A 23,952-nucleotide genomic window follows, 5' to 3' on the forward strand; every position below is an offset into this window, starting at 1 on the left:
GCAAAGAAACGAAATTGAATTGAAAAGAAAAAAAAAAAAAACGGTTTAGAAACTGAAAGATAGGACTTTATTTTGGCATGCATGATTGTTTTTTGCAAATTTAGAAAAAAAAAAATCTAAGGCAACTGAACAAAGGTTCAGCTGATTCAGTTTGACTTCTGCTAAAACATAGTAAAAGAAAGGAGTATGACAGAACAAGAGACCTGAGCTGTCAACTTCGGGCCTGCATCAACATGGGAAACTGTGAGCATATAGAATGTACATAAATAAAATAAAAATAATCAACACTTAAAATTCATTTGACTAATAAACGACACTGAAGATTTAAGTCCTACTGCCCCCTTTGGGCATACACAAGATCTGCAATCACTTTTCTGTCAGTAATGTGAGAGTTTCCAAGTGATTATTAAATATTTCACTGATTAGGCCCTTTTTTTTTTTCTTTTTTTTCTTTCTTTCTTTCTTTCTTTTTTTTTATTTTAACTATCATTTCAGTGAATTACAATCACTTTATTTAATTTAGAAGAACACACACTTTGATTGCTCTGCCAGGATCCTGCTCCCATTCAGCCTTCAACTGTCTGATTGTATCTCGTGATATTTGCAGGGTGATATTCATTTGCAGCAAAATGAGCGTTTCAACATGTTTGAGAAAACAGGAATCCACTACCTGGAAATCCAAAATGTTCAACTTGCTGATGCAGGAATTTACACATGCATGGTGGTAAACAGTGCAGGGAAGGCATCTGTGTCTGCAGAGCTCACAGTTCAAGGTACAGTAAAGACAATAAGGACAGAGCAGAAATGAATCGCAGTTACTCCTTTTAAAAAAATCTTTGTTTATTCAAGATGAGCCCTTACTTTTCCCTGTCATCAACTGACACTGCGATAGCTTGGAGCATATTATGGCTGAAAATACTGTGTTGCTTCAGCGGGAAGAAACAATCAAAATGCTTGTTTGTAACAACTTTAAAATAAACTTTAAAATCAAATCCTACCTTTACGTTATGTCCCTACTGTTAAAGGAAATAAATGCTTTTGTATAAATATTTTAAAATGTTCTATTTCATATATGCATTACCATATACCGTTCACTTTGCAGTTTGATGTTTCTTAGGGTATCTTTTACATTAGCCTTAAAGTTGTAACGCCTTTAGCAACCACACGAAAGATAAATTTCAAGAGGTAAGCAGATGGCTTTACAGTTGCTGGACCAATGAAATAATTAAATCAACCGCTGACGCCCTTAGCTGCAATCACAAGACAAATAGGTTGCATGTACTCCAAGCAGTGTAATTTTTGGTTCTTATCAGTGATGGCACTCTGTAAGATATCAATATAAATAACAATAAGATTTGCATTTGGGATCCTCAGAACTACTACTGGCCTTTATCAACTAAAGCTGTATGTTTTATCTGTGTATTGCAACCTGATGAGGTCATTGTAGAGACCCTCTGGGTTGCCAGTTCTACTGATCTTTTATAGATAAATGGGCCATTAAGTACATTAAGCCATTTTTTAAAAAACATGAAACTGGATCCTTACTGGATCTCCCTGAAGTGGGTGGCTTTCTGTTGTACAATGGGCACGGATGAGGCAGAACTGGGGGCACAAAGTTGCCTGTGGTATACGTTTGCTTCAGATGCTGACCACAACTATGAATAATGCATGCATTCTTTCTGGGATTAGTGCAGGTCAGTAAAAAGGGCACTCTCTTGCAATGAACTTGACTAATTGGATGATTTCAGTTACCTAGCCACTATACATAATACCTAATTCTTTCATTATTGATTAAATCAAGTAGTAAGAATTGCTGCAAAATGCTAGCAGACAGTCAAATGGCTCAGAAGTACTGAATTTTTTTTTAAAACTATGCAATCTCATGTATAATCTTGCCCCAAAGTGGTGTGCATGGTATTTTATATGTAAGTTATGTATTCTTTTCTTCTTTTTTTCTTTTTCTTTTTTTTTCTCAATTCCAGGTCCAGATAAGACTGACACCCACGCTCAGCCAATATGGTATGTTTTTACTGGGATTCTTTCCCAGCATATACCGGGGTTCTTTCTCAGCAGTAATTTCAACATTTATTGCATAAGCCTTCTTCATACAGTGATAAATCTCTCTGGGCTAGTCTGTATTTGGAAGTTAGAAAATGTGAACTTGGAACGAGACAGTGCCAATTTCAAGTCCTCTAGTAATATGAAATCGTTGGTGGAACTGGTGGCTAAACTCTGAAATACGGAGTGCTGGTCTGCTTCAGCTAAGCAAAGTTTAGGTGGGTTTATGCTCACAGCTTCCATATAGTCAAATATTTATATATTATGAAGAAAAACTATGTGTGGACACCCACATATATTCACACATAATTGGCATATATGCTCTATTCCAACTATCAAATCATTTATTTACTTACTTAACTTTTGAGTCAGAAACCTACACATTGAGTGCTGAGCAGGTTGTTCCTTGCTGTCATAAGCAAAACACACTATGGCCATGGTCTTCGATGTTGTCTGAAAACTGGTTACAAAAGAAAGGGTAAAGTAATAGCAAACAAACAAATCAATATTTTAGAACTTAGTCAAGATTATTAATATTAAAATAGTTTCTTAAAAATCATAGTAATTTATACAATTTCTTCTTCTCATAAATAGAAATGCAGAAAAGGAATGGTCTAATCTGACTGTATAACATGCTTTAAGCCTTCAGGGCAGTTGATTTACATTCTCTAGGGTGTTAAATCTGTCCTTGCATGCCCTCGATGAAATTTCACAAGTACACATTTACACTGTCCTGACTTCATGTCCATTGCAAAGCAGATCTGAAAATGCCATATTATCTTGTGTTAAGGTTTGTGTGACTTTTAGGAACATGCTTTCAAAAAAATTTAGTGCAAATATAACTGTGTTTTTCCGCAGCCAGAATTCCTTACGTAGTGTGGGTTCTCCAGAGTATTTTTGCCTGCTCCATCATTTACTTATGAATGAACGATATTTTGTAAAATGTAAAAATCTTACTGTTGTAACAGTAAATCTCATGTGTGTTAAGTCTCTAGTACAATTAACTCTAACTGAAAAAAAGTACCATAATAAATATCCTGAATCTCCCTAGGAAAAAAGACAGTGACATATAGCAAAGCAGATGTGGATTAGAAATGGCTTTTAGTATTTCAAATATGTTCCAATTCTGCCTTGGAAATACATTTATGCTTTTGGAAGTATGAGGCAGACACAACACTTGGGTAATAACTTAGTGGTCAGGGGATGCCAACTTCAATTTATGATATTTAAATTCAAGTCCCTAATTATTCAGTACTCTTGTGCCTCAATTTCAGAGCAGCAGATCCACCACAACTGTGAGAAACTCTTACTAATGAAGCAATAACTGATATTTTTACATCCAGTCAATTTATTTTTTGATAACTAATTTTTGATCCCTGTTGCTCCCCTAGACTTTTGTCAAATTTACTGATTAGTCCCCTTTTGAAACCACCTAATTTACAAGATACCATAGCTAGAAACAGTAAATTCACTGCCTAACTAACATTTTAATTTCTCCTTAAGGAGCTATTTTATGTAGTATTTTCAGCTATAAGTACACATGGCCTGAAGTTATTAAAGCATGTAGTAGCATTACACTAAGGACATTCTAGAGTCTCAAGTAATTATTCTCTAGCAGCGCATACAAGGTTAACATCTGCTCACATACAACCTGTTACAACCTGAACAGAGGATTTGTACTCAGGAATTTCTCAGTTGAGACAATATTTGAGCACTAATCATATTTAATTAACAATTTCATTTTACCTCTTCCACCCATGTTTTTAATCTGTCTGAAGTAGAGTAGCACATTTGCTACTAAAGGCTAATCAGTTCAGTTTTCTTCTCAGTGTTTGGACATTTATATCACTTTTTATAATAACTAGTCTTTACAATAACTAGTCATATATCTGTAAACTTATCATCTTCCTTCAGCATGCCATCAAAACCAACAACACTTGCTACTAAAGCTATTGAAAACTCAGATTTCAAACAGGCAACTAGCAATGGGATTGCTAAAGAGCTAAAATCTAGCAGCACTGAACTCATGGTTGAAACCAAAGACAGGGTATCAGCAAAGAAAGAGACCTTTTACATCTCCAGAGAAGCCAAAGATGTTAAGCAGGGACAGAACCAAGAAGCCAATGCAGTACCTCTTCAAGAATCTAGAGGAACCAAGGCACCTCAGCTCTTACAGAAAACTTCAAGCACCATCACACTACAAGCCGTCAAAGTGCAACCAGAACCAAAGGCAGAACCCCAGACTACCTTCATCAGACAGGCTGAAGACAGGAAAAGGACTGTGCAGCCCCTGATGACAACTCAAGAAAACCCATCTGTGACTGGACAAGTAAGTCCAAGGAGTAGAGAAGCAGAAAACAGAGCTGGAGCCCGAAAGTCTGTAAAGGAGGAAAAAAGAGAGCCTTTGGGAATGCCTCCCCAGTTTGAGAGCTGCCCACAGAACCTGGAAGCATCAGAAGGACAGGAGATTAAATTCAAGAGCAAAGGTAAAGGGTGAAAGTTATTAGAGCCCCAGACTTAGTCAGGTTCCCCTTCTGTATGGTGAAGCACTTCCTCCTCTGCAAGTTGCCCTCCTCCTAAAGGATTTTGGAAATAAATAATATATTTCATGTTTCCACAGTACTCAATGAAATTTTCAAATAATTCCATACAGTAGCATCCATGCCTTCTCTGATGTTTCCTCAGATGTAATTAGTGCCACCATTTCTGCAGAGTAGTTTTAGGACTTCTTATAGAAGGGTGCAAGAGACTCTTCTACCCTTGTATGCTCTCCATGGAAAAGGTCTCCTGCAGAGTATGATACATCTCTTTTGCTGATATTCCTGCCCTTGCTTACTGTCTGTACCTTCCTTCCAGGCTGAAACACTGTTACAGTGGGTGAAATGTTTTGAGTTGAGAAGGAATATCAGCAAGGTGAAAGTCCCTGAGAATCCTGCTTGCTGAAAAGAAGTCAGGGTTGGTGTGGGTGACCTTTTCTGGCAGCCATTCATCTCCTCTCACCCATTATAGCTACTGCCTCACTGAGCACTGCTAGGACCAGTCTGGCTTTCCAGACCTCTGATGTAAGAAAAGCAGACAGTAAAGATATATATCGCTGTTTTGCTTTTCTGCTTCCTGAAAGTTTACTGTTTTAGAATGCTGTCTGTTCTCTCTGTATCTGAACTTTAGCTGGGAAAAACTATATTACAAGGAGGGAGGCTCCACAACCTCCCTAAGCAACCTGTACCAGTATTCAGCCAGCCTCCCAATAAGGAAGTGTTTCTCTGTGTTCAAACAGATCCTTCTCTGTTTCAATTTGTTCCCATACTCTCTTGCCCTATAACTGAACACCACTGAAAAGAAAGGGCCTGACTCCATCTTCTTTGCACCCTCTTTTCACATATCTGTATATACTGTTAGCCTTCTTCTATCCAGTCTGTAGATTCCCATGATGAGCAACCACAATAACAATTTCAATGGTAGGTACTATGGTCTGCAAAGTATTGCTAGGTATTCAGAAAAATCAGCTTAGCAGGAGAGGAAGGAATGGTGGTGAGGTTGTTTTTCCTTTAATATCCATTTTGTGTGTGTGTGTGTGTGTGTGTGTGTGTGTGTGAGACTTTTAGAGGAACAATTTTCACACAGAAGTGCTTGTTGATTTTTTTAGTTACCAAACATTTGTCATTTTAAAGCTGGAGTGGCTGAAATGTTTTGGAGGATCAGAAATATCAAACTGTCCTTTTGAATATAGTTCAGTATATCACTTACACAATTACAGAAACTTCAGTGAGTGTGTGTAAATTGTACCTACTGAAGTACCGTGAACTACACTAAGGAGAATACTTGTTTAAACATAAATCAAACACCTGATTGTCTAGTTTCAGGGAAACCAAAACCGGATGTGGAGTGGTTCAAAGAGGGTGCACGTATTAAAACTGGAGAAGGTGTTCAAATTTATGAAGAAGATGGAACTCATTGCTTATGGTTAAAGAAAGCCTGCCTGGGGGACAGTGGATCTTACAGCTGTGCAGCTTTCAACCCCAGAGGCCAAACTTCCACCAGCTGGTTGTTAACTGTCAAAAGTAAGTGTGCGTGAGCCCATCTTCACTTTGAAAATTGTGGCTGGGTTTTTCCTATCTTGTCAGAGGTTGGTCAATGCTAAACTCTTACTTGAATTTCTCAATGCAGATAAATTTTGATTTCTGTTTTTGTCACTAATGTGACAAACAGCTGGTGAACCATTTCCTACATCAGTTTCCTCTCTGATCTGTTACTGTTGTTTGTATAACTAAAACCATCTCATCAAATGCTTTGAACACAGGGAGGACTGTTCCCCAGAGGCATTTTACATTAGTGCTTGCATTTGATACAGGTTGCCAAAGATTTTGTTGTTGTTCTGCATGTAGTTCTCTCAGAATTGCTTAGCATTTCTATAAGACACTGCATATCTGAAATGTTTTGTGAGTACAAACTGATCCTGTGCAGTAAAGCAAGGAGAAAAAAAGTGAAGGAATGAGAATTGCATGCTGCCAAATTCAAGTGCAGACTCCCAGCAGCAAATAATTTTGAGCTTGAAAGCACTGTCTTACTGGCTGTTGAAATATTTGTTGGCCTCTTAGGAAATCTTGTCCTCAATTCTAATATTTTCACCTACTTTTAGGTTTTTGTCTGGAGTTATGATCATGTTTATGCAATGTTTTTCTGTTTACTGTGCCTGAGTTTAAATTAGCATATCCAAACTATCTTACTTTCTGTCTCATGAGATATCCATAAGCAGCATCCTTAAGTTACCCTGTTTCACTTCCAAACAGGGAAAACTGGGGAAGTTCTGAGAGAAAAAACGTGAAGAGAATTATTCTTCATATTCCTTGCACTGAGCTCTCAATCAATGTGTTGCATATTCCTTTTTGTGATTGACTGCAATAGGTGGACATTTATTTTTTGCTGGTTGACATGGATTTATTTTATTAGCTCAGCCATGTCACCTAAGTGTGCCTAGAAAACATTATGGAGTGGTAAAGGTAATTTTGTCAATTTGGGCTAAATAAACTATTTTCATCGTGTTTTTAAAGGGTCTAAAGTTGAAGAGGTTGCTCCATGCTTTTCCAGTGTCTTGAAAGGATGCACTGTGAGTGAAGGGCAAGACTTTGTGCTGCAATGCTGTGTAGGAGGTGTACCTGTGCCTGAGATCACATGGCTTCTCAATGGTAAGGAATCTTCTGTTACGCAATACACACATGCACCCATTTGCGTTCTCAGTCTCAAATGCCACTGTGAGCAGGACATAGCATGGCTGTGAATGGTGGACTCTTAACTCATCATAATGTGGTACACTAGAAAATCTATTTATATGCACATAATACAAAGAAAGGATAGGTTTTAAAAGTACCTTTCTGTTTTACTGCAGTTTTCTAGTATGTCTAGGAGGGACTTTAGTGAAAATGTTGTATGCTTATGAGTTTCCTGGGTTATGTTAAATGCAGTTTTTACCATGCTGCAACAAAGTCTGTGTTGCTATTAAAAGCTGAATTACTGTATGCTGAATCCCATGATATGCTACTCCTTTGTTATGAGCCTCTGCTCTGAGGGTAGTGGGTTGTCATCACAATCCTGCAGGAAAAATATGCTATAAGCAAATTAAGTGCCTTATTACTCCTTAAGGCTGTAGAGAAATGCCTGATTTCACCTGTCATTCACCTGGGCAGGTCATAATTAGTTTTACCATATATATGCCCAAGATAATAAAATCACAGCTTTTCTCATTCCTTGTCTGCTAGAAGGATTTTCCTTGGGACTCCAATGCTGCACAGGAATGCTTATCAAAAGACAATTTAAAAAATGATATTTTTTAATTTCAGGCTCTCCTCCCATGCTGTAAGTAGATAACTGAACATGGAAGCTTCCTTAGTGGTCCCCTTTTAATATGTTCTCAAACATCTGTGTTCTGCTTAGATTCCAAATAATTTTAGGTACTGAGGGGTTACATGATTTGACTATGGGCTCTTTCTGTTTGGAGTCATATCTATTAAACACTGGACAGATTTATTCTTCTCAACCCTTGATCACTTCTGTTACTCCTGAAGCACAATAGTTTTTTTGCAGACTCTCCCTATCTTTTAGTATGTGTGATTTAAAGACAAAGAACGGCATGCTTCACCATAAAGCTGTTTCCTCCAGAATTGTTTTAAAATGAATTATTTGTAAATGATCTCTGTTTTTATTAAGCTGCTTAGAGTAAATGGAATAACTCAAAAAGGTGGCATGGCAAATGAACCATGACCTTGAGATCGGTATGTTCCCACAGCCTGGCCTGTTCTCCTTCCCAACAGCTCTACATCTAGAATAGAAAGGCCACTGCTTTATTTACAACATGAAACATATGTGAATGAAAGCTCTGATATTCTCCCATTGGAAATCATTTATTTCTCTGTCTACTCAGCAGTTCCTCCTTTGCAGTCTGCAGTAGAATCCCTGTGGCAACTCAAGAACTGTGTCTTGCAGCGCAGAAAGAGTAACTCCTACCAACAGGGTCATCTATTTCAGTTTTGTGTTTCAAGGGTACCCCATGCCCATACACAGTTCCTTTAGTCATGAGGGATGTAGTAACAGCTAGTTGTCTTCCATATCACACAGAGCATATTGTGTCTCAAATGACACTCAAGTTCCAAGTGCAGGCACACATCTTCATTGATGTAGCTTTACCGACTAGAAAAGCATTGTCTCCTGGAAAAAATACAGCCTAGAGATCAACAAGTACAGGTTTCTGTAGGTCTTCAGTATGCACCTTGCCATCCTGCCATTTTTCAGTACATTTTTTTATGCTTTGATCTTTCTCCTTTGACCTCAGCTGAGTCTGCACCTAGTCAGGTATAACCATATTTGTATTGCTTCCAAACTTCCAACTGCAATCAGATCAATATCACAAGGAAACATAAGCAGTTTTTCCCAAATCACTGGATTTCAAACCATCAAAGGTTCTGTAGGTGAAAGCCAGTGCATTAACTCTGTTCTTAAATCAGAAGGCAATAATGACTCTGAGGTACAGAAGTACAATAGGCTATCATAATAACAAAAGTTAGGGACATTGTGTATTTTTCTACAGATGGATACATACTTCTTTCATTCTAGAAACCTAGAATATATCACTGTATGTTATTGCTTTTCCATCATATTAATATCCACAGTAGTAGATACTACTATTTTAGCAGCTGTGGCTGCATACAAATTTAAAACAAAACATTTTCCAAGCCATTACGTAGATTGACTTCTCTTTTAGGTCAACCAAGACAAAAAAATAGATGACGTAAGCTGTGCATTGTCATTAATTACTACTTACTATCTGTGTGGACAAGGATTTGCTTCCATATTCACCCAAACTGCAGAAATAAGAGCTTGGCTGAACCATGGATTATTCTCTGTTATATTGATTTAAAGCTGTTTTCCAGCTCTTATAAGACATTTCTTTTGTCCTGTTGCTCTAATTCTACTTTTTAATTAAGTTGTTCTCAAAGAATTTTTGCTGATTTACTGACAAATTCCCTGAAAGCAAGCTTCTTTTGTTGTAGTGCCTCACCAAACCATTATGAATTTATTCACATTCTCTGTGTGGTAGTACTTTGGTACACAACTTCAATTTACTTTAGCCTCTTGAAATATTTTTTAGTAACTTCTTTTTAATTTGCAGGAATAAAGCCTGGATCACGGTATTTCAAATGTCTTCCTTTCCGTAGTGCTTTCTTTTCTTTTTTTCCAGTTGAACATCTTTCTGCTGAATTTAAAAACAATATGATCACAACTTTAACAGAACAATTCTCTGAGAAGTGTTTTGTTTTAGAATAGCTTTATGGTCTTTCCAGAAAGCTTTTAATAAATGAGCTGGGGGAAATTTTCCCTTCTTCTGGCATAACATGCCACACAAGTAAGGTATTTTTGTTATTGTTTCTGCTGCCAAAATGTCATGGAGATTTGACTGTTCTGCTTCTAGAGAAGGGAACATTTCACTACTGGGAGAATTGTTTTTATTAGATCAAACTAAAAGTACAATGGACAAAACTTATAATATTGCTGTAGGTTATTCCTCAGGGCAGATATATTATTATTATTTTCCAGGGTCTCATGAAAAGACAAAATATTGAACAATGCTTTAAAAAAAAAAAAAGAGTTACAGTTCTGTTGAGTTGCAGTGAGAAAGGATATATGTGGTATCCCTGGATAAATTTTTTTATTTTCATTTGGGGACATATTGAAGGAGAACATTTTCCACAAAGAACACTTATCCTATTTTTGCGCTTTTTATTTTTGTTTATGATGATGCATCTTTTATCCTTAGTTTATTTCTGACCTGGTTATCATCATAATATCATTAGGCACCATTCATAGATTCAGAATAAGAATCTCAGGCAGCATTCCCATCATGTTAAGTACTCTACATTCAGACCATAAAGGCAGTCAGGCACCACATGCTCTCTTACAGAAAGCTTTCTCTGCTAAGACCTAAGCTCTGCATTTCCATATTTCAATGTTAATGTTATTCTTATACACAAAAATACATATTTTGACTTAATCAAGACTTACAACAGTCTGTTCAGTTGAATGAAAGGGAGCTCGAGGGAACTAGTAATACAAATAAGATCTATGAAAGAACGTTTATTCTGAAATTGAAGCCTTATGGGCAGTTGATTAAACGTTCAACCCCATTTTTCATGAGGTAGACAATTTGCTAACTTAAGTAACTTGTAAGACAAATAAGACAAGAAAATCACCTACCCTGAATTATATATTATTTTTCAGATATTGGATCAAGTTCATGGTATATATGTATTTCAGAATTAAATTTCATAAGCAGATAGTGCATAGGTAATAACTGCCTCTAAATATTTTTCGTGTTGGAAATCAGAAATAAGAGAAAAATCTGGGCCATCGCTTAATTTGTCCTGCTGATACTGCAGAACCGGTTCTAAGAATCCCCGGAGTTTTTTGTCCTGATTTTTTTAAAGTCACTTTAGCAATGAAATTAATTTTTAACCTTCCTTTTGATCGTGATTTCCCAAGTGATAGATGTCACATCTGTTTCACCCTCTTTTCAGATGATGCTAGTTTCTCTTTCCAGCATGGTGTTCATGAGCAGATATCAGGCCCTCTTAAGCATAGCATACACTGGGAAAGCAACCAATGATGAGTCAGTAGTGGAAAGTATTTAATACGGAGAAAACAGATTGCAGAAGCATTTCAGAAGGGCTGAGATTGATGACTGTTTCTGAAACAACAGCAAGGCAACTTTAACCAGTCTGCATTAACATCTAAGCATTTTCCATACCAATTTACAGAACCAGTTTCTTAAAATGTACTTCTTAATAGCTATGTCACTGTAGACCAGACTGTACCTGTCTCCTACCAGACTGTATATGCTTCAATGTAGATTAACTGTGTGGTATATCAATCTCTTGGCTCCATCACAGATCTTTTTGCCTCTCTTGGAATGTCTTCTGTTGCAAACTACGTGATTTAAAGAACTTCAAGTGCTTCATCACACCCAGCAGATTTTGTACATTGGGGCAGCAATACCAATATCTTGTTTCAGGCAAAGTCCAATATATAGGCAATGTTTGAGCAAACACACAAGACATCTCTTACCTGTCTGAAAGATAATCTATTCAGAATTCAAATATAAACCTGAGAGCAGCATTTGGCTCTGCACTCTAATATACAGATTGCTGTTAAGCATCCAGATTTCAGGGGAAATGAGAAGTGCTTTTCAAACAAACTTGATGTATTAGGATAATTCTCTTCCTATCTGTCTGTAGAACAACCAATTCAGTATGCCCATTCCACTTTCGAAGCTGGAGTTGCAAAATTGACTGTCCAAGATGCCTTGCCAGAAGATGATGGCATTTATACATGTCTGGCTGAAAACAACACAGGACGGGCATCATGCAGTGCTCACGTCACAGTCAAAGGTGAGTATCTCAGCCTGCTGTAACTACTGCAGTGATGACAGCCATACTGACAGAATCCTGTGGATAAATTGAACAGTTGTTACAGTTACAGCATGCTCTTTATGCTCTTTGTTCTTATAATCTCATCTGGTATTTGTTTTGGTGGTTGTTTCATGGCTGCACATGATCAGACTTCACCTCCCCCTAGATTCAGGACTATTTGGTATTTGTCATCTGCAAGTTATTTTATTCTCAAAGTTATAATACTTTGTCACTGCCTCTGCAACATACTGATGAGTGTCAGTTGCCATGGGAATTATTTAATTTGTCTAGGACAAATAATACCTGTCCCAAATCAGTGCACGCAGCTTGGTGAGAAATGTGCCCTAGGATTCCAAGATTCAGCACTTCAGCAATATACCTGCCACTATTTAGTTTATTTGAATCCACTTAAAACACCAAGCAAGCTTAAAATGAAAACAGAGCAATTGTTTAATCTATGAGTTAAATTCCTGATTACAGAATTGGAAATGCACTACCTACCCTACCCCCCTTCCCAAAAAAAGGACACAAAGTAAGAAAGTACTGACTTAAAATAAGTTTGAGCCTAATCTGTTCTCAAAGCTGTCGCTTATAATTTCTCCAAAGCATTTCATCTGGATTAGCTAAGGCAAATCGAGAACTCCACCTCAAGGGAGCAGTCACTGATATGGGACCTGCTGATTCTTCACTGAGACACAGAAAAAAGGCAGCCCCCCTCTTACTAAGCAAATCAGAGTTATTTTAGGGGTAACATACAATGCTAACATGGGAGCACAAGTCACCTATCTTTTCCCAAGAGTTCTGTACTCTGTTTGAGCTACTTCAAGCTACTTAGTCACTGTTGCACTGATTTGAATCCCTCCCATACTTCAACTAATCTAGGGCTCAAAAGCTGCACTGCTGCATTTACTCTGCAGTGGGGAGCTCATTCCTCCATTTCACATTCCACTTTGTTTTCTTAAGAGTCATGGAACGTGCAGGGAAAAACAGAGAATTGAGAATTGAAATGAGAATTGAGCTCATGACAGGCTGTCAGGCCATGGGTTTAACATTTTTAAGCTCTTCCTCCCTAAAACTCATTATGTTCCCGTTGTCATGAGGATTACAGTAACTTTCCCCAAGACTCAGAGTGATGTGGATTTACCGGACAGAAATAGTAAATTTAAGATCTTGATTTCCAAATCTCTTTTCTTTTACTTCCATCAGATCCCATATCAAATACTTACTGCCTTGAGGTTTCTTTGAGATCTTCAATGCTGCAGCTAAGGCTTCTCTAAACGTTTGGCTTTTGCAGAGATTACAGCAGGAAATCAGTGTACGTACAAAGAGAGAACTTCATAAATCCTGACCAGACACCAATTTTTGGGATAAAGTCCATACAAATTGTTTCTGAATTGTAACTCATCTCTTCCTTTTCATCTCCCACATGATTTAACGTTTTCAGGTTTCATGCAGTGCTGTTTGTTCATTCATGGCTAGAGAAATATTTTTTCTTTTGTACCTGAAATCTATTTGTATTTAATCTAAGACAGAATTAATCATCTTGCTATAGTATCTGAGCCATGTCAGAATCCAGTTTTTCTTTAACTTGCTGCTCTGGTGCTTGGGCACCTCACTGAGTCTGTCTGGGGCTGCATTTCCCTTCAAATTGCTGTTTTTGGCTTCAGTGTTTTCATGCAGCATCTCATGGTGGGGCAGAACTTCTACCTGGAGTGATTTGTCTGTTTGACATCAAAGCACGTATGTTTATTCAAAAGTAAGAAGCTCCACTTTCTAAATTAAAATAAGCACAAAGATAACTCACAAAAGTCCAACCCTGACTTTAGGAAGGATAGTCAGTAATGATTTTTTAAAAGGGAAAAAAAAAGGAAGTCTCGTGTTTGAATGATAGCGCATTAACAATTAATAATTATCTGCTAAGATTTTACAGGTATTCTCTGGCTCTATTTTATGTTCTTTCTGATCTTTCCTGCTTTCTTTGTCCTTGAAAAGATCTGTTACTTTGTTTTTGTCAGAGGAAAACCATGGAATGATTATAGGGAACAACATTTTGAAGACCCTATTTACTTCCTATCAAGGAAACAAAGGAAAGGCCTATAAAGGGCTACTCCTCCAAGTCCTACTAAAGATAGGGAGATTTTTTTCCCGTACTTCATTATGCTTTGTGTCTGGCCCTGTACAGTGGCAAAGTGTTCCTTCCAAGTCATCAGTCTTGGATTAATTTTGCCTCTCTATTCTTAAGCAGTACAAATTCTGCCTAGTGCCCAGTAAGATCAGTCATTCCGTGGTTTTCTATGAAAAAACCTCACGGCAATTAATTTTCGTCGGGGAGTTTTGGAGTCTAGTTGAAAAAATCTCACACTTCATATGGATGGGGCATAGTGGTAGGTATCCCTGCTTATAGCAGGGGGGTTGGAACTAGATAATCTTAAATGTTTCACCAACCCAAACTACTCCATGATTCTATATAAGAAATGTTCAGGTCTTAAAAATTAAGCATATTCAAGCTAATCAATCAACTGAAGATCTCTTAAGTAAAGGCAAGCTGACTGAATTGGCAGAGGTCCATTAGGTAGTCTGAAGAAAGTGAGTTAATCAAGGTGAAGCTAATTCTGATCTCGTGAAACACTAAGCAGACTAAATTGAACCTTGACACTCTTCTCTCTGATGGTGTTTTCTTAAAGCTGAGATACAGGTTAGAGATGGACTCTTGAGAGCAAACCTAGCAGATAAAAGGCTAAATTAATCAGTCTAATGCAAAAAAAATGCTGAGATGTGAGAAACTATCCAGATTACTCAAATGCTTAGTGACAGACCTCCCTGTTCCTGGAGCATTATCTTTTGTGTCACTCTGTAAATGTTAGATTTTTTTTTCATTTAAATCTAGACATCAGTTTCCATACATAGAAAAAATGGAGTTTAGGAAGCTGTGGGGCTGATGCGCAAGTTTTTCTGTAAGCTTCTAAACAGTATGCGAGTGACTGAGTTGTCGCTGTTATTATAGGTGCAAAGTAGGCAATAGTGTTGTTGTTCCTATTTAATATTACATTCTTCCTATTGTTTGGAGAAATCCAATTAAGCACACAAGCCATTTTCTAAATACACCATGCAGCTCATTAAAAAAAAAAGCCAGATCTTTAAAGGCAGATGTAGACTACATTCAGATCACCTGAAATGTATTGATATTGATTATTCTCTGATGGGGAAACTGAGGTTGAATATTAATATTAATCAACTTTCTGCCAAGGTGTTTTAACTTTTAAATTAGTTGTTTTTTTGTGGGTTTTTTTTTTTTGTTTTTTTTTTTTTGTTTTTTTGTTTTTTTTAATGAAGAGGAAACTGTGGTGAGGAGAGGTTTATTGACTTGGACCTACATAGAATGAGTCAGTTACCATACTAATAATTGGTGTAATTGGAAGTGAGGTCAGCTCCAAGGGATAGTAGCTGTTCTTCAGATCTGCCTCACACCTGAGATAAGCATTCTAATATGTTGTTGTCTCTATCAGTTAACTAATCGTTGACAGGGGACAACAGCAAGATCCATCTCTAGCAAAGGTGTTATAAACACCAATATCTGGGTGTGCAACACAAGATTACAGAGGTGAAGGAGACCAGGAAGAGAGATGGGACATGTGATGGATTCCATCTACTACTGTGCTGTAATGAACTAATAGCATCTGTAGGAAGCTTTTGTTCTTTTGCAAACAGACTCTGCAAGTAAAATAAGCAGTTATTTCCTTTTTCCAATGTATAAAGATGAAGCGCTTGTTACCTGAGGGCTGATTAATAGGAGAGTGTTCTGTTTTGCACTTCTGCCCCACTGCAGAATATCTGACCTACTGAAGCTCTTCTTTCATCATGTGGACTTCCCAAGCTTCCCCCTTCCAGACAGCAGCATCTCTGTTTTCAAGAGGGAGGGCACAAAGCCTGGGTGACATCAGCAGCACAGACTTGGAGCCATGGTACTCCTGGGGGCTCCAGTGCTCTGCAGCCTCCCAGACCTGTTTTGCTGGTGCTAGTCTTTTGTACACTGTTGTCTTGAATAGAGGCCTAGCACTGCCTCCCTCAGTGAACAAACACTATTAAGCAAATACTGTTGTTTCTGCTCATTGCCTCTTGACCTCATTTCTCCCTCCCTGCCAGCAGTTCACTTTCCTGATTTCACATCTGTTCCCCTTTCTCCCTAACTGCTTTCTGTTCACACATTTATTTTTTCTTTTAGTGCAGTCTCCCCCAGCATAAGTGTCTATGTTAGGAAGCTTGTAGCCCTTGTAATCTGATTACTGTAGTCATTCATTGAGCATTGGACAAGCAGATTAGAGTCACCTGGAAGCCTGTCATAGTCTCTGCTCTAGTAACCAGTTTACCCAAGCAGTAAAGGGAGATGCTTTCTGGGAAAACAGCTTGTTTTGCTCCTGTCACTCCTCTATCTGGTGTGAGTGGAACTACACAATACAACCAGCTGAAAGAAAGGCTATCAGGTAGGTATCTTTTCTTCTACTGCTGAGTGACTCTTTCTTAAATCATGGGTTGTTTTCCTTTCTATCTCATAATGACCTCTTGTAGACATTAATCTTTTTAAGAAGGTAATCACTGCAATAAGCAACCTCTCTTTGAATCCTTTTATGAGAGGCTACAGTTGTGTTTCTCTGAGATATACTTCTGTCTGAGGTAAGTGAAGTGTGATGTCCAATTTGTCCAGAGTGATGAAATAGTTGTGACAGCTTTTCAAAGCCAATATTTGTTTAAAATAATTTGCAATACTTGAAGTGTAGCATAAATATAAAGGACTATAAACTCTTTCCAAAATATACAAGTCTAATCTTGTTAAATGTCCAAAAGATATTCCAGACCACTAGCCTGGTAGAACTGCTTGGCTATGATTAAGAATTGGTTCAGAGTTCTATGAAAATTGGGCATTTTTTATTTTTTTGTTACTTCATTGAGAGGTCAGAGGTAAGCTGTCACAAGCAGAGCTAATATTAGCTATCAAAGAAAGTCTGTCCCAGTGCATTGCATTTTTTGTTGACCCCTTTGCATGGGTCAACAACAGCTGTAATCCTCTTAAAACTAAGCTTCTTTTTTTTAATAAATTGCCTTCTTTCAGCGACTCAGACTCAAACATGAAACACAATACTAGCTAGAGAACAAAAACAAGGGACAAAAGCAAAACATGTGTAGAAGCTTTTAATGATTTAGGATTTGTGCCATCAATATAAGCGGTGTTCTCTAAAGACTACTTCTTGATATAAACCATTTCCAGTAAAAAAGGAACCAAACCAAATTTGGATGCAAATAAGGGATGAGTGCTTGCAGAATGAGTTGAAGGACTGGAATTCCTTTTTTTTTTTTTTTTTTTTTTTTAATGCAAAACAAAGCTGAGATGCTGAGAGAAAAAATGTCTAATTCAAAAAGAAGAAAATCACCAACAACAGGAAAACCCCCTACATTTGGTGGTGTTTTCAACTGTGGTCTGTAACCATTAAGCCATTGCACACCAGAATGACAGAAAACAGATGTTTTTTATAACACTCTTTGGAATGGCCTTGCAATGGCCAAGAGGCAAACTGTCCAACTTTGGATTGCCAAATTGTGTAATATTCTATCTTCAGCTGAAAAGTGGTAGTCATCAAAACACATACAAAACCTATTAACTGAATATGTGCCTGAGTAATTTTGAAAGCATGGACATGATGCTCTCCCAAAGAATGTTTCCAAGAGCAGCTGATATGGATTAATTGCAGTGGGTTTACCTGGAGAGGAGAGGACTGAAGGGTCTTTCACTACTTCATTAGTGGCATCCTCAGGGACACTTGCACTTTCTGTGACTGCTTGTTCCTGTTGTGCTTCTATTGCACTTCTGCTCACGGAAAGCCTGTGTTTTTTTTTTTCCAATCAAAATGATATCTCAGATCAAGGTGCATTGCAATGAAGTTACATTCTATGTATGCAGCCACAGAGAAATCATGCATGCAAAAGTGAAATTCTGTCTCAGCAATATGCATGTTTTCACTGCTGGATTGTTCTGCGAGACACAAAGCAGTTTTTTGAAGCTGTCCATGTCAAACTAGTGTAATTGTATTTACAACAAAACATATTAGTGCAGGTATTGGAGTGCATTTCTAGAGGCTAACTAACGTTGGGGAATTTGCTAGCAGTGGGCCAACTGAACTGCTGTATAAGTGCATTTCATAGATATACAGACTCTCGACCTTCCATGGATTTTCTCTCTGTGGCAGTGACAAGAGCCCTCACTTAATGTAAATATCTCACAGGCAGTGTTAGTCATTGGTAAGGCAGATGGCTCTGAAGGCAAAAGCAAACGGCACTTTGGCTGCAAAAACTTTCAGTGAGACTGTCGCCAAGAGATTTGGTCTGCTGACTCTGAAGAGATCTGCAGTGAACTCAGCAGGCAGCTTTGTGTCTTTGTCCTTTGCAGTCTAAATTGAGACATTTGATCATGTTTCTCCCAAATTGTTGGTCTTGCTGACATTGGCAGCGGTTGTGGGATTTCTACAGTGGCATCTCTTTGAAATGCTGCAGTTTGCAGTTGAAACTGAATAGACAAAGCAGAGGTTGAAAATGCTGAATACCTGGATAAATGACATACAGAGGGAAAGAATCAGAGAAGAAAGAGCATATATGCACTGCAGCATAAGCTGTCCTGCAGTGTGCAGTAAATATGTTGCCAGATTGGGTAAAGTGGAACTCAGCTTCCTTTGTATAACCTTCACAGCTCTGGCTAGTATAAGGATGGGGTTAATAATATTTCTGTGTAATGCAGAGCACAACATCCAAACTATTATTATAAAGCATCTCCTAAGCATATTTAAACCTTGCCTTCTATGCACAAAACTGGATTATAACTGCAGAAATAATTTATGGGAGATAGATGTGTAAAAAAAACAATGCTAGGTCATTGATTGTCTAATTCTTGTGACTGAAGTATGCAAAACAGCATACTCACCTGTGATCTTTAATAAAGCAGAAACATCTCTACATGTCTCAGGTGTACAGGGATCTCATTTTTTTTTCATTCCAGTGTATATCAAGTTTTCAGTTCTTGAGAAAATGGCAGAGAATATTTTGACTCTATCACTTTAAGCCTGAGACAGATGAGATGTGTGTCATAATACCAATTTTCTGCCTTAACAACTCAGAAAAAGTAACAGATTTTATAGCATTGTCAGTGTGAGATCTAGTAACAGCCAGATTTATTTACACTGAAAATATCTGGGGAAGTGAAACTCTTTTCAAAAAGTGTAATTCAGCTTGCCAGGCTGCTTTACAACTCTGGCTATACACGTATGTGTGAATCTGAATCTTGCTTTGAGAGTTTTTGTCGAATCTACTATTCTCTCTGAGTTCACTCACATGGAGAGCTTTTTGAGTTAAGCAGTCTCCCCAGCTTAGTTGACAGATTACCCTGTGCCAAAATTACATTTAAACACCATAAATGGTAAATGTTGCTGAGACAGTCCTTTCACACAGCTACGACTAGGCATTATTTGGCAGCTAACCATATGATCTGGCAAGCAGATTCCTCGTGTATAATTAAATCTCTCATAAGACTAAACAGTGTGTTTGCAGTGTTCTGAACATAAGAGCATCTAGCTCTCTATTCTTTGTGTGTCCCTGACTTGTAACCAGTTGTAGCCATGATCTTGTGCAGCTGAGTTGTTGCGTTGATGATGTATATGCTCAGTGCTGTAGCTGACTGTGCTTGAGCAAAGGACTGGGCCAGATGGTCTCCAGAGGTTCCTTCTGCCCTCAGTGTTTGTGTGATTCTGTGCACTGCTGAGCATGCTGAAGTCCTGATATCTCAACGGGAGATGTCAGCATTCTGCAGCTCACATTTAAAAGTCTTTGTAAACTCTGGGCAGGCAAACAAGCAAGAAAATTTATTAGAATAGGCAATGTGTGTAAAATATTAGCTGTTTTAGCTAGAGCCAAGTACAGCTTTCAGAAATCTTCTTGAAGTTTGTATCCTGATATGAGTATTTGTTCCATTTAAGTTTCAGTAGCAAATCTGGGAATGAAAGTGCCAAAGAGCAGTTATTTATTCATTTTTTTCCTTCTGTATGTGCTAATTTATCTGTTTCTCTTACCTTAGAAAGTAAATGGTTGTATACTTGCTGTTAAACTGGTAAATGTGTACAGTACAATTGATTTGTAGTGGGTTAATTTCAGTGCAGCATGAATATTCCACTGACTTTTTCTGTTATACATACACCTTCAACACAATAGCTCATCTCTGCTTATCCTTTTACAATATAAATGTTTATAGTTGTATTCAAGCACCAAGTTCTAATTCATGTCTAGGTTCTAAAAAATTCAAGTGTATTTTGGCTTGAGCCCACAGCTAACATTAACACTAGTCTTGCAATAATTTTCAGTCTGCAGATGTATGGAGGTTGAGCTGATGTAAGGCACTCTTTAAATCCCAGGTTAAGAAAAGTCGAAGAGGGAATCATTTTTTTCACCTTAAATTTATATGAGTATGAGTTAAGAGATAAACAAATATTTGATATTATAGCGGTAGATAGATTCATTTTGCTGTCCATTACATAAACACAGGAGAGCAGAATAATTGATGAATGGAAAGTTTTGTATCCTTACCATTGCCTTCCAAATATTCTAAGAATCTTTATAAGAAACTGGAAGGATTTTAATTCTCCTAAATTTCTGTGGATTCGATGCACAAAGTGGCTTTTTAAAACATAGATTTGATTGCTTATTGGAGTGTTTTTCTAATAAAAAATGAACCCTTAGGGATAAGTCAATACTGTGAGAAAAGCTTAAATTAAAATTGCATTGTAGAAAATATATATGGGTATATAGGGTTTCCTTTTCATACCTTTCTTCTTATTTCTGATCTCCCAGGCTAAGTTCTTTGAAGTGGCAAACGTGGAGCGACCTGTTTGTTTTTCACTGAACAGTGCATTTTATCACTTGCTATTTCCCAAAAGTCATGCATATCAAAGCCTGAGGAAAGGCAAAAAAGAAACAAAAAAAAAAAAAAACACTGTGGTGGGTGGGTGTTTAAAATCTATCATCTTGTGTAATGCCATATCAAATGACTGTTGAATTTATAAGACATGACCATGTACCTCAGCAGCAGAAGTGGATTGGGGAAAAGAACAGGAGGAAAACATTGAACAGGTCAGGGTAGATATTTTTTTTAGTTACTACGACAATATTGCTATGTGTTAAGTCTTACATTCTTTCTATTCATTCTTGAAGTTAAACCTACTCCTAATTGGAAACAATAAGAAGTAAGAGTGGTGGGGAAAATGTTAAATGACTGTAGGTGATTAAAGTGTTAACATAATAGGAAGATATCAGATCTCCTCAATTTCATATCCAGTTGATTAAGTTTGAGGATTGGAAGGCATGTAAAAAAGTCATGCCCTTGATGCCATTGCCACTTTTCTTTATGTTCCAGATTTTCTTTCCGGTGCCACAGTGTTAAAAATGAGGGGTTTCTCTCTCAACCAGAAGCATAGCGGTTGGTAGTATCTGAAGGTTCTGTGCTTTGTTCTTTTTCTTTCTCCTCCCTGATTTGGGCTCTGCAGCCAGTTGTCAGTGAAGATCATGTGAAGTTGAAACCACATCAGAGTTTGTGTGGTGAAAGGGAACTTGAAGGAATGAGAGAAAGAAAGCTCTAGTACTGTCCTTTTGTTATGTGCTGCTTTTCTACAAGCATTTACAAGCTTCAAATTTGAATATAGTTAAGGTCCAGGCTTTCTAAGATGGTCTCTACGTTATTGCATCAGTCCCTTCTGAGAAAATGCAATGATTTTTTTGACCAAGACTAAACAAAACCAAATAATTAAACTAGCTCTGGTGTCAGTAAATCAGGTTTTTGATTGCTGGGTTTTTTTTCCCCCACCAAATCTAGAAGTCTACAACATCGGATTTTAAGTGAAGAAAGAATTACTACATGGAATAAGCCCCTATGATTTTTCAATGAACATATAGTAACAATATATGAAACTTAAATCTTTCTAGTTGTTGCTGCCAGATTAAAAGGTGATAGATAGTTTTGGTCATATTCTGTCTAAGTTGATCATTAGCCTATCATTATCATTCTACCTACAATGTACACAATCGAACAGAAGCATAAAATCAGAGATCTGCAATTAAGAAAAGTCTACTAAAAGTAGGAACAGATTGCTTGTTTTGAAGAAAATCTGTTCAGGTTGCCATGGAGTCAGTCCTTTTAGCTATGTATTTATTGTGTCCTGGATGCCAAACATTTGAAAAGAAATACTGGTTGTCTTAACCATGACTAAGCTCTAATTTATCATATGATGCTGATTTGAATTGGAAATAATATATAATTGCTTAGACATTTTTGAGCTTTTATATGCAGAAGATTGCATATCTGTTGCTAGAGAAATGCCTTCAATATCCCCATGCTGCAAAGTATGCCAACAAAAGAAAAGGACACAATTTTTAATAAGTTTTGAGAAATCATGTACTACTGCAAGAACTGTACTAAATCAAACTGCACTCATACATTGGCGTAAGATAAGTTTATAAGGACAGGAAAGTCTGCAGAAAGGCTGTGATGTACAAAGTTGCCTTTGTTTCTGTCTGAAATTATCCTCAGAGAATCATAAAGGTTGGAAAAAGACCGCTAAGATCATATAGCCCAACTGTCAAATTATCAACACCACACTCACCAAATTCTTTCAGAGAAAAAACTTTTCCTAATATCCAACCTGAACCACCCCTGGCACAGCTTAAGGCCTGTTGTCCTAACACTGTTACCTGGGAAAAGAGGCTGACTTCTACCTTGCCACGAGATTTTTTCAGGAAGTCATAGAGAGTGATAAGGTCTCCCAGACTTCCATATCTCCAGACAGAAAAATCCCAGTTTCATCAGTCATTCCCCATAAAACTTGTGCCCCAGAGCTTTCACAGCTCCACTGCACTACTAAGGCATACTCCGGAACCTCAATGTCTTGTAGTGAGGAGCTCAAAACTGAGCACAGTACTGAAGGTGCCATCTCACTAGTGTGAGTACAGGGGGGTGTTCACTTCCCTAGTCCTGATACACTACTTCTTATACGAGCCAGGATGTCATTTGCCTTCTTGGTCATCTGGGCAGACTGTTGGCTCATGTTCATTAGGTTGCCAAATAACACCCTCAGATTCTTTTATGCTACTCAGCTTTCCAGCAACTCTGTCCCAAGGCCTTAGCATTGCATGGGGTTGTTGTAACCAAAGTGCAGAACCCAATACTTGGTCTTAACCAAACTTCATACAGCTTCAGCCCATCAATCCAACCCGTGTAGAGCCTTCCTGTCCTCAAGCAGATAAACACTTCCTCCCAATTTGGTATCATCTGCAAATTTACTGAGAGTGCACTCAATCTCCTTGTCCAGATCATCAGTACAAATACTAAAAAGGACTGGCTCCAATACCAACACCTGAGGAACACCACTCACGACTGGCTGACAGCTGGATTTAATTCCATTCACCACCACTCTCTTCTTCCTTTTTCACCTTTTATTGATTTCTGCTTCTTCTGCCAGGTCTGTTTCTGCCTGAGATGCAAAGGGATTCTCTGCAAGGCATTGAATTACTAAAGGAGTACATGCTGATACTGCTTAGTCCAACATTTGCATGCAGCATTTTCCCTGAGTAAATAGTACAAAATATAGTATAAAATATGCTGTTTATTAGTGAAGATGGATTTGACCCAACTTCATGGCTACTTTCTATGTAGTCTTAGTCACTTTTAAGCAGATGCTATAGGAAGCCCTAAGACTGAACAATTTATTTTGATGGTAAATCAAGTATTTCAAAGCACTAAGTCCATAAAACTGAGCTGAGTGGGTCTCAGTTACGTCCCATATTTCCATTCTCACATGTATCAATGTCTTGCTGCTTAGTGCCAGGAAAAGACCTAAGATGTAAGCCAATGAGA

General features: G+C 37.7%; 1 protein-coding gene across 1 annotated transcript in view; it reads left to right on the forward strand.

The window, feature by feature from the left end:
* Positions 1–23,952, forward strand: part of MYLK (myosin light chain kinase) — a gene marked incomplete at both ends in the record, with an annotated part of 175,412 nt that overhangs the window by 76,573 nt on the left and 74,887 nt on the right. The window contains 6 exons of the mRNA XM_079539151.1: positions 608–773; positions 1,983–2,019; positions 3,973–4,544; positions 5,916–6,119; positions 7,110–7,244; positions 11,841–11,993. Of these exons, the coding sequence (XP_079395277.1) occupies positions 608–773; positions 1,983–2,019; positions 3,973–4,544; positions 5,916–6,119; positions 7,110–7,244; positions 11,841–11,993 (1,267 nt within the window). The remainder of the gene's footprint in view (positions 1–607; positions 774–1,982; positions 2,020–3,972; positions 4,545–5,915; positions 6,120–7,109; positions 7,245–11,840; positions 11,994–23,952) is intronic.

This window comes from Tetrao urogallus (assembly GCF_951394365.1).
Source record: "Tetrao urogallus genome assembly, chromosome: 8".
NCBI classification, from domain to species: Eukaryota; Metazoa; Chordata; class Aves; order Galliformes; family Phasianidae; genus Tetrao; species Tetrao urogallus.